Source organism: Juglans regia, chromosome 8, assembly GCF_001411555.2.
Source record: "Juglans regia cultivar Chandler chromosome 8, Walnut 2.0, whole genome shotgun sequence".
Taxonomy (NCBI): domain Eukaryota; kingdom Viridiplantae; phylum Streptophyta; class Magnoliopsida; order Fagales; family Juglandaceae; genus Juglans; species Juglans regia.
Window position 1 is genome coordinate 14232040 of NC_049908.1, and position 14829 is coordinate 14246868.

Consider the following 14829-nt stretch of genomic DNA (forward strand, 5'->3'; position numbering starts at 1 on the left):
TTGCTTGATATAACGTATACAACTAATTATTCTTGTCATCATTATTCGATTAATTAGAATTAATATTGCTACTATAGCACATAACGGCAAAATAAGAAGATTAATATTCCAAATCCATCGGTATAAATTTAAGTTTTTTCTCAAAATGTTAATGCATCAATAGCTCCTACTTGTTCTAATCAAAGTTTAAATCCAAATTATAAATTATAACAATTAATGCATTAACATTTTGAGAAAAAACTTAAATTTATACAGATGGATTTGGAATATTAATCTTCTTATTTTGCCATTATGTGCTATAGTAGCAATATTAATTCTAATTAATCGAATAATGATGACAAGAATAATTAGTTGTATACGTTATATCAAGCAATTAATTATTTAATTATACTCAAGAATTTTCCATTGTAAGCATTGGTCTCCACCTATTTATTCAGGTCTCCAATACATTATGAGCTCCAAAAAAGTTTAAGATATTCTTCTTGTTGAGATCCAATATTATAAACCCATTTATTTGGAAAAGTGCAAGAACAAGCTGTGATAATGGAAGGCTCAAAGTAATTTTTGATGAAATTTCTCGTGATCATTGTGTTGATGACACTCATTGCTTTCATCAAAAGCACGCAAGCACAAGATCCTTGTTGCTATCGTGATCCGTATTGTTGTGGTTTTGATCATCATCTTCCTTCTTTTGAAACAGCTGACTTGATACATTAAGCTAGTGGGCTTGTGGCCGGCCGGTGATCCTCCACAATGTGTGTTCGGTATTGTCCGGCCACCTGCAAATAAGATATATGAAATGTATGTTGGAATTGTTTTTCTATGTTTCTTGATAATAAGTGGAGGTTATGTCTGATCTATATTTTTTAATGGCTTGGTTGATTTGCAATATTTTCTTTATATTCTCACAATATATTTCTTAAAATATTTTTTTTGAAATTTTTTTCTTTTTTTAACAAACTATTTAATTATTTATGACTATTTTTGTTCGATCTACCCTGCCCTTATCTAACATTCGAAAGGAGGAATTATATTTAGAAAGGCTAAATAAATAGGTGAAGAAATCATCATTGCATAGAGCTGGTGTGTTGGCGCTTGTGCATGAGAGAGAGAGAGAGAGAGTTTACACACACAAAAGCTGATAATAGTGACGATTTTATAATTATTTCCACTCATAAAATCATAATTTATATATTTCCTATTAATTTCTCAACCTAGTTTTTTTTTTCCCTTTGGAGTAATATATATACATATATAATTACCATTTCATTTGTTCGTTGAATATAATTTATTTATTTTTTCAACACATAAGTTGTAAGTTTTATTTTAAAATAATAATAATATTATTAAAATATAATATTTTAATAATATTTTATTTAATTTTTAATTTTATGTAAAATTATTTCATCTCATATTATTATCTAAACAATAACTTACAATATAAATATTGATAAGAATGTTAATCGAAATGAGAATTGTTACGTTTAGTGAAAATAGGTCTTGAATAAGAATTTTAAACAATATATCTCAATTTTTTTATATATTTTTTTAATTATCATAAATATTTTTTAAAAAAATAAAAATTTATAATATTATTAAAAAAATATTTTCTTAATCATTAAATTAAAAAAATAAAAAAAAATTCATTCGGACACAAATTCAAAAACTATTTTCAAGACCCAAATATTTCTCAATCGAAATAAGTTAATCTTAAAAGTGACTACACGTAAACTATCACCAATGCATTCAATTCACATCATGTCATCACGTGTACCTAATATTTATAGGATTGGTGTAGGCCCCACACGCCAATTGATTGAATGCCTCCAAATGACAAAAATCAATCTAACGAGGGGTCCAGATTTCACATCAACTCCACCTAATTTATCGGATGCCGATGCCCAGATGTCCTGTATTTTTCTGACTTTGAATCTTAAAAGGTTAGTTTGGATCCTAAATTTATCATAATTTATTTCAACTCATTATTATAATTTTTTTAAATTTTAATATAAAATATAATAATAATTTAATTTTTTCAAATCTTAAAATAATAATAATATTAAAAGATAATATTTTAATAATATTTTTTCATCTCAACTCAACTCAACTCAATTCACTCTAACATCCAAACACATCCTTAAATCATTACTAGTATATAAATATATATATATATGCATATCACCTTATATAATTCATCTTTTCAGATGTTAGATAAGGGCAAGGTGGCACTACAAGAAATCAGATCCATGGATCCAACCAAATTAGCCATAAAAAAAATTATTTTAGTAAAAGAAAAAGATTTCAGAAAACTAATTTTGAGAAATATATATATATATATATATATTTATATATATAAATACTAAGACAGTATCAACGTGCAAAGCACGTTTGCCGTTAGTTGACAAAAGAAATCCAGATATAATGCATATGAAACTTTCGATTAAGTGAAATCATGATAAAGGACAAACCATCTGAATGATAAAATTTGGTCAAGCGCCTGTAAGCGAACTTTATATGTTCTTCTTCATCAGCATCTCTTTCTAACTTTGTTTTATAAAATAAATTTCAGGTAGAATTTATCAACTACTCGTAAACATAATAATAGAATAGACAAGCCAAAAGGAATAAATATTACCTGACAGCAGATGAACTCATATAAAGAGTACAAACTTTTCATCATATGTTGAACCTATACAGCTATACTTCTTAAACGGGTGGAACTTAGTTTTGTTGAGTTTTTGCAATAATGTTATCCATCATTGTCATCAATTATTCAAAATCTAATGATATAATAAGACATCCGAATTTCAGCAACTGATAAATGCATATATATATATATATATATAATCCATAAAAGATAACATCACCTATGATCACGATCAAGAAACTTAGAATAGAGTAACAGACTATTCCTTCAAACTCCATTTCTCTATAATGAACCGAAGGAAGCACAATCAGTGCATTAAGATTTCATTTTTCTTATCCTCTTTCAGATAAAAACCTTATCACATCTCTGAAAAGAACCCGTCATCTTGATAGGGTGGGGCTATGTGTAGATATTCATAAACATGCATTCAAATCAGTATCAAATATGTATATATATATGTTATTTAAATATATGGGTATTAATTATTATTGTTATCTGATATCCAACGAAGCTCACTGAGTATATAAATAAAGCGTCGTTGTCTGTATAATTTCATCAACAGAATCTGTAAACAAACTGATTATACTTATAGGGTACTTCTCCAATTAAAAATCAACCTTATGAACAGTCTGTAAACCCATGAATTATACTCTCATGGTCCAAAATATTAAAAAAAAAACTTGGGACTTCCCCCACAAATTAAGAATATCACCAGGATTGAATACAAACTTACAGTAGGAGAAGAAGAACAGCTTCCACAGAAGAGTGCAAATGTAACCAAGGGTTCAGACCATTCAAATCCAAATATGTTGTGTGCTTTCATCTCATCATTTTTTGCAGCTTTTGTGCATGTCTGTAGAAGAATGAAAAATAAGTAATTTCAATCTTGCCAGACACAGAAAAATGAAATTCAACCAGGAACCATACAAATTAAGTTGAGACAATGACTCACAAATTTCAAATGAAAAGTCAGTCTCAAAATGAAGTGTTCAATTGTTATTGCATTCAGCAAGTGTCCCCCACAAAGGGTCAAGCGGTGCAATTAATGGTGAATGAACCAGCAAAGCTGCAAACCATTTATTTGCACAGTTTATCCGTATAGTTAAAACAAAATGGCCAAATGGTGCAATGAATGTAAAACATGAAGAGGCAACCGAAAAATCGAAAAGAAACCAAAGAGGAAATATCAAAATGAATAAAAAAAAAAAAAACAAAGTAAATTTCATCAAGAAATTATGATCATTGCCCGGTCTGCTCTGCTCTTAAACATTAGAAAGATATGAAAACTAAATGAGTGTATAGATGATAAATTTACTCGCGGAGATCAGAAATCAGAATCAACAACATAAATGAACACGATCAAGAACTTCAACAGATAATCGCATCGTTAACATTCAGTTTGGTTCCCGAACGGTGCAATGAATGTAAAACACGAAGAGGCAACCGAAAAATCGAAAAGAAACTGAAGAGGAAATATCACAATGAATAAAAAAAACAGAGTAAATTTCATCAAGAAATTAGGATCATTGCCCGGTCTGCTATATTCTTAAACATTAGAAAGATATGAAAACTAAATGAGTGTATAGATGATAAATTTACTCACGGAGATCAGAAATCAGAATCAACAACGGAAATGAACACGATCAAGAACTTCAACAGATAGTCGCATACTTAACATTCAGTTTGGTTCCTGATAAAATCGAGACAAATACTTCCATCGAGTAGAAAAACAAACGGAATGATCGCTCTAACTTCAAATCGAGTGCTACTTGGCTTGACTTTCCATTTCTTTCTCTAGGGTTTTTGCGCGGTGTACCTCAAGAGAATCAAGATAAAACCCTATATTCTTTCTGCGTAGCGTTTCCCTTTCGGTTTCATTTTCTCTATCTTTCGATAAACATTGCTTGACCCCATGATCTTCCCATTTTTCCGATTCTTGGAGTCTCTGAGATTTCTTGCTTGTCTTTGAAGCCCAAGACTTTAATGGAAGCTCGAGTTGGTGTGGTTGTTGAAGGAGAGCAGAGAGCCTTGAACTCTGGTCATAGTAGAGTCGTCAACCGGGATTTTTGCAACAGCATTCAAAATAACAACAGATGAATAAATATTAGATAATCATTATAATTCGAAGAGATTAATTTAAAAATCCCAAGAAAAATATGGTAGCATAATTTACCTTGAATGCTTGAAATGTTATATCCATGTCTGCTAGACTTTGAAGCAATTCAATCAAAGAATGATCAGACTGACTCACGGAAGCGAATCCAAACCAAAGAGAAAATCAAACTCATAAAGATAAAACTGAAATATAAATGAAATCTTCATAGGGACGAATCATCGAAATCCCCATTTGGAAAAAACGAAAGGGGCACACAGAGGATATATAGAGTAGGAGAATATATAGAGGATTGAGAGTGAGCGAGAGAGTGGGAGGGGGAGAAGCTTCGAGAGAATGGGATCAAGAACTTCCGTTTGATAGACATTAAAACAAGAATTTTCGTTTAGTACCGTTTGATAGCCACTTTATATATAGATAGAGATAGATATTGGAAGAATATAAACTTACCAATATCACATTTAATTAGTGTATTTAACCAAATCATTATTTTTTTCTTTAGTATTTTTTACGTTCCGCTCTCCTTTCTTAAATTTCTGTACTGATCCTTTCTTCAAAACTCTCAAACAAATATCTGTTCATCATGCACCTCTACGCGTGTTCATTATCCACTAGATGAGACAAATTATTAGGTGAGTGGGGACTGATCCATATCATGTATGTTAATGCTGTCAACTATAGTAGGATTCCTTTCCTTTTCTATGATTTAAATTTGATGTGACATGCCACTTGATCATGTGTTGCCAAGTCATGGATATGTCAACCTTCCACTTATTATTGACAGTCTCGTATACCTAGACGAGGATGACAATGCAATTTGAAGACATGACATGCACACAAAAAAGGCGAAACAGACAGAATGTTAATCTTCATATTTTACCGTTATGTATTATAGTAACAATATTAATTCTAATTAATGGAATAATGATGACAAGAATAATTCGTTGTGTACATTATATCAAGCAAGTTATTTAATTACGGGCGGTGTTACTCATATCGCTCTGAGCTCCTGTTGAGATTCTGTTAATGTTTTCGGGATTTTTAAAATTTTTTTTATATATTTTTTAACACATTTGAATATTTTTTAAAAAATAAAAAAAATTTACAATATTATTAAAAAATAATTACTTAATTATTAAATAAAAAATAATAAAAATAAAAAACTTACCGCGGTAAAAATTAAATTAACTGTAAACAAATGGTAAGAGTAATTTTAATTAGAGAAATATTTTGGGACTTGAATTTGTGTCTCAAATGCTTTTTTTTATTTAGTATTTAATGATTAAAAAGTATTTTTTAATAATATTATGAATTTTTTATTTTTTTAAAAAATATTTATGACGATTAAAAAGATATATGAAATAAAAAAAATAAAAAATAAAAAAATACTTCTTACCTTTTTTGTGGGTTTTCGGACTATATCTCTCAAAAATATAGCACTACTCTTTTAATTATACCCAAGATCATGTCATCATGTGTATGATTTGATTGGATCGTTCATTCCAACATTTGAAAGTGACTAAACGCAAACTATCACCAATGCATTGACATCACATCATGTCATCATGTGTGTACCTTATATTTAGACAATTGGTGTAGGCCCCACGTGATGATTTGATTGAGCAATCTCTTACATCAATAGCTCCAATTTGCTCGATTTAAATCCTAATTATAAATTACAACAATTAATGCATTAACATTTTGAAGAAAAATTGGAGATGTTTGGATTCGAAGTTCATTTCAATTCATTTTAATTCATTTCAACTCATCTTATTATTATTTAATAACTTTAACTCATAAATTTTATTACTATTCACAATCCATCTCAACTCATCTCAAATTATTTTCAAATCCAAATATTTCCTAAATTTATAGAGATGAATTTGAATTATTAATCTTCATATTTTGCTGTTATGTACTATAATAGCAATATTTTATTCCAACAAGAATAATTCGTTATGTACGATGTATCCAACATCAAACAAGTGACTAAACGCAAATCATCACATTATGTCTTCGAGTGTGTACCTTATATATCAAACAACTTATTTAATTATACCCAAGATCATGTCAGTATGATTTTATTGGATCGTTCATTCCAACATCTGAAAGTGACTAAACGCAAACCATCACCAATGCATTGACATCACATTATGTCTTCATGTGTGTACCTTATATTTATAGAATTGGTGTAGGCCCCATGCGCTGAATTGATTGAAATTTGAATGCCTCCAAATGATAAAAATCAATCTAACATGGGGCCCAGATTTCCCACCAACTGTACCTGATGTCATGATCAATGTATTTGTCTCCATCATTTATTTAAAACTCAAGCAAGTTATTTAATATTACTCAAGATTTTCCGTTGTACGTAAGCATTTGTCTTCGCCTATTTATTCAGGTCTCTCATACATGGTAAACTCTAAAAAAGTTTAAGATATTCTTCTTGTTGAAATCCAATATTATAAACTTGGCCATTTATTTAGAAAAGTGCAAGAAAAAACTGTGATAATGGAAAGCTCAAAGCAATTTTTGATAAAATTTTTCGTGATCAGTGTATTTATAGTACTCATTGCTTTCATCAAAAGCACGCTAGCATAAGATTCTTGTTGCCATCGTGATCTGTATTGTTGTGGTCTTAATGATCATGATACTCCTCCAACTGAAACATCTGATTCGATACATGATTAAGCGGGCTTGTGGCCGACCGGTGATCCTCCACGATGTGTGTTTGGTACCGTATTGTTCTACCGGCAAATAAGATATGAAATGTATGATCATGGAATTGTTTTCTATGTTTCTAATTGATAGTAAGTAGTGGAGGCTATTGATCTATGTTTTTTAATGGCTTTGTTGATTTGCAATATTTTATTTTTATTCTCACAATATATTTCTCAAACTTAGTTTATGAATTCTTTTTCTTTTTCTAACAAACTATGTAATTATTTATGTCTAATTTGGTTCGATCCATCTGTCCTTATCTAACATCTGAAAAGAGGAATTATATATAGGAAGGCTGAATAAATAGGTGAAGAAATCATCATTGCAGAGAGCATATGTGTTGGCGCTTGTGCATAAGAGAGAGAGAGAGAGAGTTTACACACATACAAGCTGATAATAGTGACAATTTTATGATTATTTCCACTCATAAAATCATAATTTATATATTTTCTATTAATTTCTCAATCTAATTCATTATATATATATATATATATATACACGTATATATTTATCATTTCATTTGTTCGCTGAATACAATTTATTTATTTTTTCAACGTACAAGTTGTAAGCTCGAGTTAAAATTTAAAAGAATGAAAAATTTTACTCATCATCCTCACACAATACTCTACACATAATTTTTTAATTTTTTAATTTTTTATTATCGAATATATGATGTATGGATAATGAGTAGAAAATCAATTTAATTAGTTTAGAAATAATAAAACTAAAAAAAAATAAAAAAAAATATAGTGTATGGTGTTTGAGAATGATGAATAACAAAACTCTTTTTAAAATAGATCCATCATTTTACAAAGTCTTATGTAGAATTTATCTATTTAAAATTTGTATAAATTATTTCTTCAACTATTTATTCAGCATTTAATTGAACGATTCAAATAATCAAATTGAAGCTGGTTCAGTTACCTTTTAAATGACAATACGAATTGTCAATCTTAATAGGCGATAAATTAATAATATAAATATTAGTAAGAACGTTAATCAAAATAAATTTTTTGTATATCAATATATATATATAAACTTTCGTAAAGTTATTATGGTATGAACCATTTTTTAGAAGGTTAGGTCTCGTTTAGATAGTAAAAATATTTCATTTCATCTCATCTCATCACTATAATTTTTTTAAATTTTCATACAAAATATAATAAATAATTTAATATTTTTTTTAAATTCTCATCGCGACTAATCCTATGGGATCTTGAAATTAACAATTAGGTAAACCTCTAGTGGTCCTAAGAAGACTCGAACTAGTGACCATTAAGAAGCAAACCCGAGACCGGACCAGTTGAGCTACCCCTCAGGATTTAGATATGTGAGGCTAGGCTCGAGTTTTTTTTTTTTGAAATAGCTAGGGCTCTTGAGTTGTAAAAGAAAATCAGAAATCTTGGATGGTGATGTTACACTTGCATTCTTTCTCTGCATCCATTTCATAAATAAAGGGGGGGTTGGCTAATCTCAACTTGTTCTAAAAATTTAAATTACTAGAAAAAATAAATTGTTATATTTATAATAATATATGTTAAATCATTACTTGTCACAAAAATTTATTTATAATATATCTAAACACATTAAAAGCTACGATGAGCAATTAAATCAGGTTGTAAATACTTAACTTGAAAGGTCAGAGTTTCGGAATTATTCATCTAAGTTTGCACATTCAGAAATTAATGTCAAAAAGGTTTATCAGCAGAAATATATAATTATATCAAATTTCGTTCAGTATCCAACTAATTCCTCCTTTAATTCCGTAGGCTACTGCACAAGATTATAGGAATGTTAGAGCATTTTTATTAGATTGATCAAATTCATCTTTAAAATTTAACTAATATCACACTTATTTGCATTTACCTATTCTATTTAAATTTAATCTCCATGTTGGATTAGCCATCCACTCTCTATATAATAATAAAATATTATTAAATTAATAATTTTTTTATTTAATTTATTTGTATCACATTTTATAATCCTATCAATTTAATATTATTAATAATTATATTCTAATTAAATTAATATTAAAAAAATCATATTTTCAAATGTCATTTAATGCTAATAAAAAAATTGAGATTAAACTTAATTAGAGTGAAAAATTATTATTTTAATGTTTGGTGAACTAATTGTGGTTCTCTATATTTAGCTAATCACTATAGCAGAAATTCAAATTATTTTAAAGATGACCAATTCAATGTAGAGTTTTTTTGATACAAATTATATAAATTTTAGCTAATCTTCTCATTTAACCAAGTCAACGAGTATGCTCTTATAAAGTTACGGTAATATACAAGCACATAATCCCCATTAGCCATCCTCCTCGTTCGGTCTTAGCCCACACTGTGTGTTCCCACACAACATAGCCACCGAAAACATTTCATGCAGCAGCCTAGTCTCAAACATTTTGGCCATTTTGGTCTCCAACAACATCTATTGCACCTCAGTCTCCAACATTCAGGACAGCTAGGACATTCTCCACACCTAGGTCTCCAACATTCTCTGCTGCAGCTAGGCTTCCAACATTCTAGGCATCTGGGCCGCCATGAACACTTTATGCAGCTTGGTCTTGAACAATGAGGCCATTTTGGTTGCCGGACTTTGATTCTACAGCACCTGTTAGCAGTAACTGTGGACCTTGTTTGTAGAAGAAACTGGCTCTGCCGAATCTTCTTAAGGCGGATTTCTGTGGCTATATTCTCCATCTCTTGGATAAATCTGCGAAGATGGCGGATGTAATCTGGGTAAAGCTCCAAGTTGCAGTGCCCACCTCCTTTAATCCACAAAGGGTCGTATGATTCCCTTGCCATTTTCCACAGTCCATTGCCATGCAACACGTTGACAATATCATCTTCTGTCCCCTGTAAATTTATCCAACCCCATCTCAACACGTCATGCATAGAAATTTGACAAAGATGGTTTCCTATAGGAGAATTATTAGTTAATTTCGGCATGGCACATGCATCACATAGCAGCACTTAACAAAACCATAGAGGTTCTTCAAAGGAATCTTCAACAGCAAAACTACAGAGTAAAAGAGCTGGCTCCTCTTCCATATTTGGTGATTGGAGAATGATACCAAGTTACCAACATCTCATTTGGTTGAGCCACTAAGGAAATCAATTTTTTTTTCCTTTTTCAGTCCGTAGAGAAAGCAAAGAAGAAGAGGGAAAATTAAGGTGTTTATTACTTGGTGAGAACACGGTAGTTGATGCAAAACCAAGACAGAAAAATACGATTTTTTTTTTCACCTGAGAAAAAAGACAATGGGGGATGGCTAGTTTGAAGGTTTTTTCCTGGAAAGGATTTAGAGTGCACAAATCACAAAGAACTTGTGACGCTTGGTTTGTTGAGACACGAAATCAAGATGAGTCCCTATGGTGCAAAACCCAGAGAAACAGTTCCCATGTTGTCTACACTTGAGGCGTGTTCCTTGAGCCGTGGGTATAAGTTTTACTTGAGTCGTGGGTATAAGTTTTAGATGATGCTAAACCCATTTTCTTATAACAGATTTGTTTGGATTATCTTGTGGTTTTTCGCATTGTATTGGGGCTCGAGGGCATACATATGGTTGTCTTCTCGAGTCACTAATTACAAACAATCATGAGAAGGGAGAAGAAACTACTGGGAAATGAAAGCTCTATACCTGTTAAAGTTGTCAAGAAACACTTACATGTATCACAAGCACAGGACACTTCACCTTCTTAATTTTGTTGATGTTCTGTGTAAAATAGGACGGTTACTATCTTGAAATGGAGCAGAAATAGCAATAAGCCAGTGCACAATACTCAATCTAGCATACTGGTGCTTGTAACATTCTAAGTTGACCAATGGAATGGATTGGAAGCACACTGTTATACAGACATTCCATAGGCTTCTAATGATCATCTAATTCACATCTCTGTAATAAGAAACAAGAGACTTCCTCACCTTATAAATGTCAAAACAAAATGTGAACTTGACATGACAGAGCACACGAAGACCTGAAAGAATCGCACTGTGTAGAACTATGCCTCTGAGCCTTGGCAGTTTAGCTGCCAAGTGCAATGTTGGCCCACTTCCAACTGACTGCCCATACAAGATCAAGTCTTCCTGGCTAACTCCATACTCGGTCTCAAGGCACTCATAGACTGCTTCGATATCAGCATATGTATTGGATTCACTAGGCTGCATTTCATAACAACAGCACGATTAAGTACTTCAACATTGATCCACAAGGCTCACAGATTTTCTACAGTATCAAATCTGACAAGCAGAACCAAATAAAAAATAGTATGCATACTAGGAAGCATGTTTAGAGTGACGATATAGAAGGAAGATATGATCTCTAATGTCCATATCTACCAACAAAAAGTTTAACATTCCAATGTATTGCCCATTCCTCTCAAGCTACTCGCATAACTATTTGTATACGGTACTAATTGATCCAAAACCCAAAATTGCTTCTATAATGTGAATCAGGTCTCCTTATCTGAAGAGATATCTATTCCTGTGGTAAATCCCAAGTTTAAGTCCCTCTGGTGCACCTCATAAATCAGCAAACCATTACCAAATGAAGTCAATGCGAACACGTAACAGAGTACGAATGAGGAGTATATTGATACTGCATAATATAGTACAACTCAGGACCAAATCATGGCCTACCTTACCAGCAGAGGCTCCATAGCCAGAATAGTCATATCTGCATCATAAAATCCAGATGGAATATCTTAAAATAAAGCCAATTGGCAGTTTAATGAATCACATTGTGCCGAAGATCAGTCCCACACACAAAGCAAATCAGTCGAAAACAAGATCATCAATTGATTCTTTTTGAAAAAACAAAAGGCCCTTTCAAACAGAAATCAAAGTATCAATTCATACTAGAAAAAAATAGAAAGAAATTTATGAACTTCTAATATTTTCGTAAGTCACAGATTCACTAGAAAGTTAATGCATAATGTATCGGATTCCGATGCCGAACCAAACCGATTTAATTACATTTTGTACATCTGACGACTGTGGGGTCCATACATTTTTTTCCTGCCTCTGGGAATACTTAGCAAAAGGAAAAACTTGTGGCAGGCACTCGATGAATTCCAATTAATCTAAAATTACGGGAAAATGACACCAATATAATTATCTTATCATTTTTATAAGATTTGAATAATTTTTTATTAAATTGAAATCCATCAAAATCAAACAAGATTTAAATATATTTTAAAAATAAAATTAAAAAAACTTATTGAAGAGTTGCATCAAAATTATGAAATAATTATCTTAGTATTATTTTTTAAATATATATATAGCTCAATGTTTGAAACTAGATATAATTAATATCAATAGTCTGCCTCTTGGATGGCTTAGTAATATTAGATACTATACCATATTAAAGTATTGTATCTAATATTTTCCCTTTTTTCGGTTTACAGTAATTTTTAAAGAACTTTGAAAGGTTTTGATTGTTAAATATAAAATAATGTGAATCATTGTCATTATTTAATATGTCAATTTGGTGGTTAAAATTTTAAATGAAAATATATCATGGTGACTTGAATCAATACATGTGTCTTGAGTGATCTTAGGGATAAGAAACCTCACACACAAATTTAAACGCTCCAAATTCTCTAGAAAATTAGAAAAACACTTCCTCTTTCATTTTATGTCTTTCTTTCTTTAGCTATTTTATATTGGGTTCGATGATCTTTTTTTTTTTTTTTTTTTTTGTGCACCAAATATAAGATTATCAAGAACCGACGTTGTTGAATCTTGCAAAAAATTAACTAAGGTTGTTAATTGATTGGTTATCATCATGATTTCTAATGAACTTATTACACCCGAAAAATTTGGAGGAGTCAATTTTAAGCGTTGGTAAGAAAAAATGAAAATCTTTCTTGTCATGCTTAGATTATATTTTGTTATTGAAAATGATCATCATTCTATTTATTTTCATGAATCCGCACGTACTATTGATTTGCAGCCTTACACAGAGAAGATAGTTTGTGTAAATGTAGGGTTTTAAATCATTTAAGTGATACATTTTTTATGTTTATCTACACAATAAATCTCCCAAAGAGATTTGGAATGCTCTTGATAAGAAATATGGTGTACACTATGGATAAGCATACTGCAAGCCAATTTCTTGACTTTATGATTGATGATTCCAAATCCATGGTAGAGTAAGCCCATGAGTTAGCTATCATTTATCATGAATTGGACCAATTGGGAATAGGTATTACCAAGCATTTTCTAGTTGCTTGTACAATAGACAAGTTGCATCCTTCATAAAAAGATTTTGGCCTATCTCTCAAAAATAAGACTGAAGATATGACTATAGAAACCTTGATCTCTTCCATTAGGATCTAAAAGCAGCACTTGAAAAATGATCCTATCACACCTATAGTTTATGAGTTCCAGTCGAAGCCAAATATTGTAGAAGGCCAAAGAATACATATTACAACAAAAGTCCAAATATCAATAAGGGGTAAAACTAGTTATAGGCACAATTTGAAACCAAAGTTATGCCAGCCGGTTAGCAGCACTCCAAATTTTTTTAGATCGGGAATATGCGTTCAATTTTCTCAAGGAAGTCCATGTGTAAGCAAATAGACATGTGTATGTATATCACATCGAAATAAGTAAATGTTTAGTCAGAGACTACATACTATTTGTACAAGAGGTCTAAACCGGAACTCATGTCATCCATTAAAACACAAATATTCAAATATCATTGTCACCTCCCAAATAATATCATACAATACCATTTGTTCATTTCCTACGTCTAGGTACGACAGACCAAACATGGTTTTTTGCCTAACTAAATAGTACATCTCAAAAAATACAATTGATTATTAATGGAGACTGGCCTCCATTACTATCACTTGGGCGGGTTCAATCCTTCTTCCTCGGGAACCTCTATTTGGGTTGCCTATGCATCATAGTCTATGGTTTCGAAAGCTGTACGGCCGGTGATTGTACGGCCGGGTTGTGGTCTGTACGAAAGCTGGGTGCTCTGTTCCACCAGGGCTCAAGATGACGATGCTTGTGGTGGGCGTGTCGTCTGGGGCCTCACCAGTGCTTGTGGTCATGTAGTTGTTTTTGTGGTTATTTGTAGTTATTTGTTGACTTTAGCTTTTAATAAATAGGTTTAGGCTATTGGATTTGATGTCCATAACAGTGTCTCATACTCTTCTTCCCTGGGAGGATAGAGAGGGGTTTTAAGTTTTGTTTTTACAAAGCGTTTTCTCTGTTATGAGAAAGTTTATTAGAAGTTAAGACAATGTCCGTCACAAAAGATTTTGTGAGTGGGGAAGCTCCAGAGTTGTTGCGTTAGTTAGCTTACAGACTGAATTTTCTATGTATTAGA

General features: G+C 31.2%; 1 protein-coding gene and 1 long non-coding RNA gene across 3 annotated transcripts; both read right to left on the reverse strand.

The window, feature by feature from the left end:
- Positions 1-405: 405 nt before the first annotated feature.
- Positions 406-5139, reverse strand: LOC118349247. Of its 2 annotated transcripts, XR_004802207.1 has the most exons (5): positions 4821-5139; positions 4251-4682; positions 3600-3713; positions 3381-3500; positions 406-779 (listed from the first exon to the last, which is right to left on the reverse strand). It is a non-coding gene; the product is annotated as an uncharacterized LOC118349247 (long non-coding RNA). The 2 variants fall into 2 exon arrangements; XR_004802208.1 differs by lacking the exon at positions 3600-3713 and having other exon boundaries at positions 4821-5138.
- Positions 5140-9689: 4550 nt separating this feature from the next.
- Positions 9690-14551, reverse strand: LOC118349188 (alpha/beta hydrolase domain-containing protein 17B-like). Its single transcript, XM_035692774.1, has 5 exons — positions 14427-14551; positions 12129-12165; positions 11415-11651; positions 11158-11205; positions 9690-10345 (listed from the first exon to the last, which is right to left on the reverse strand). The coding sequence occupies exons 1-5, from the start codon at positions 14549-14551 to the stop codon at positions 9818-9820; spliced, it is 975 nt and encodes a 324-aa protein (XP_035548667.1). The 3' UTR covers positions 9690-9817.
- Between the last annotated feature and the right edge of the window lie 278 nt (positions 14552-14829).

Bases quoted from the DNA above. Each gene is read 5' to 3' on its own strand.
- LOC118349188 (XM_035692774.1), bottom strand. From the start codon at position 14,551: ATGACCACAAGCACTGGTGAGGCCCCAGACGACACGCCCACCACAAGC. The intron at 12,166-14,426 runs GTACAGCTTTCG...TTTATGATGCAG, and splicing joins CGGCCGTACAATCACCGGCC to ATATGACTATTCTGGCTATG. The intron at 11,652-12,128 runs GTAGGCCATGAT...TATGAAATGCAG, and splicing joins ATGGAGCCTCTGCTGGTAAG to CCTAGTGAATCCAATACATA.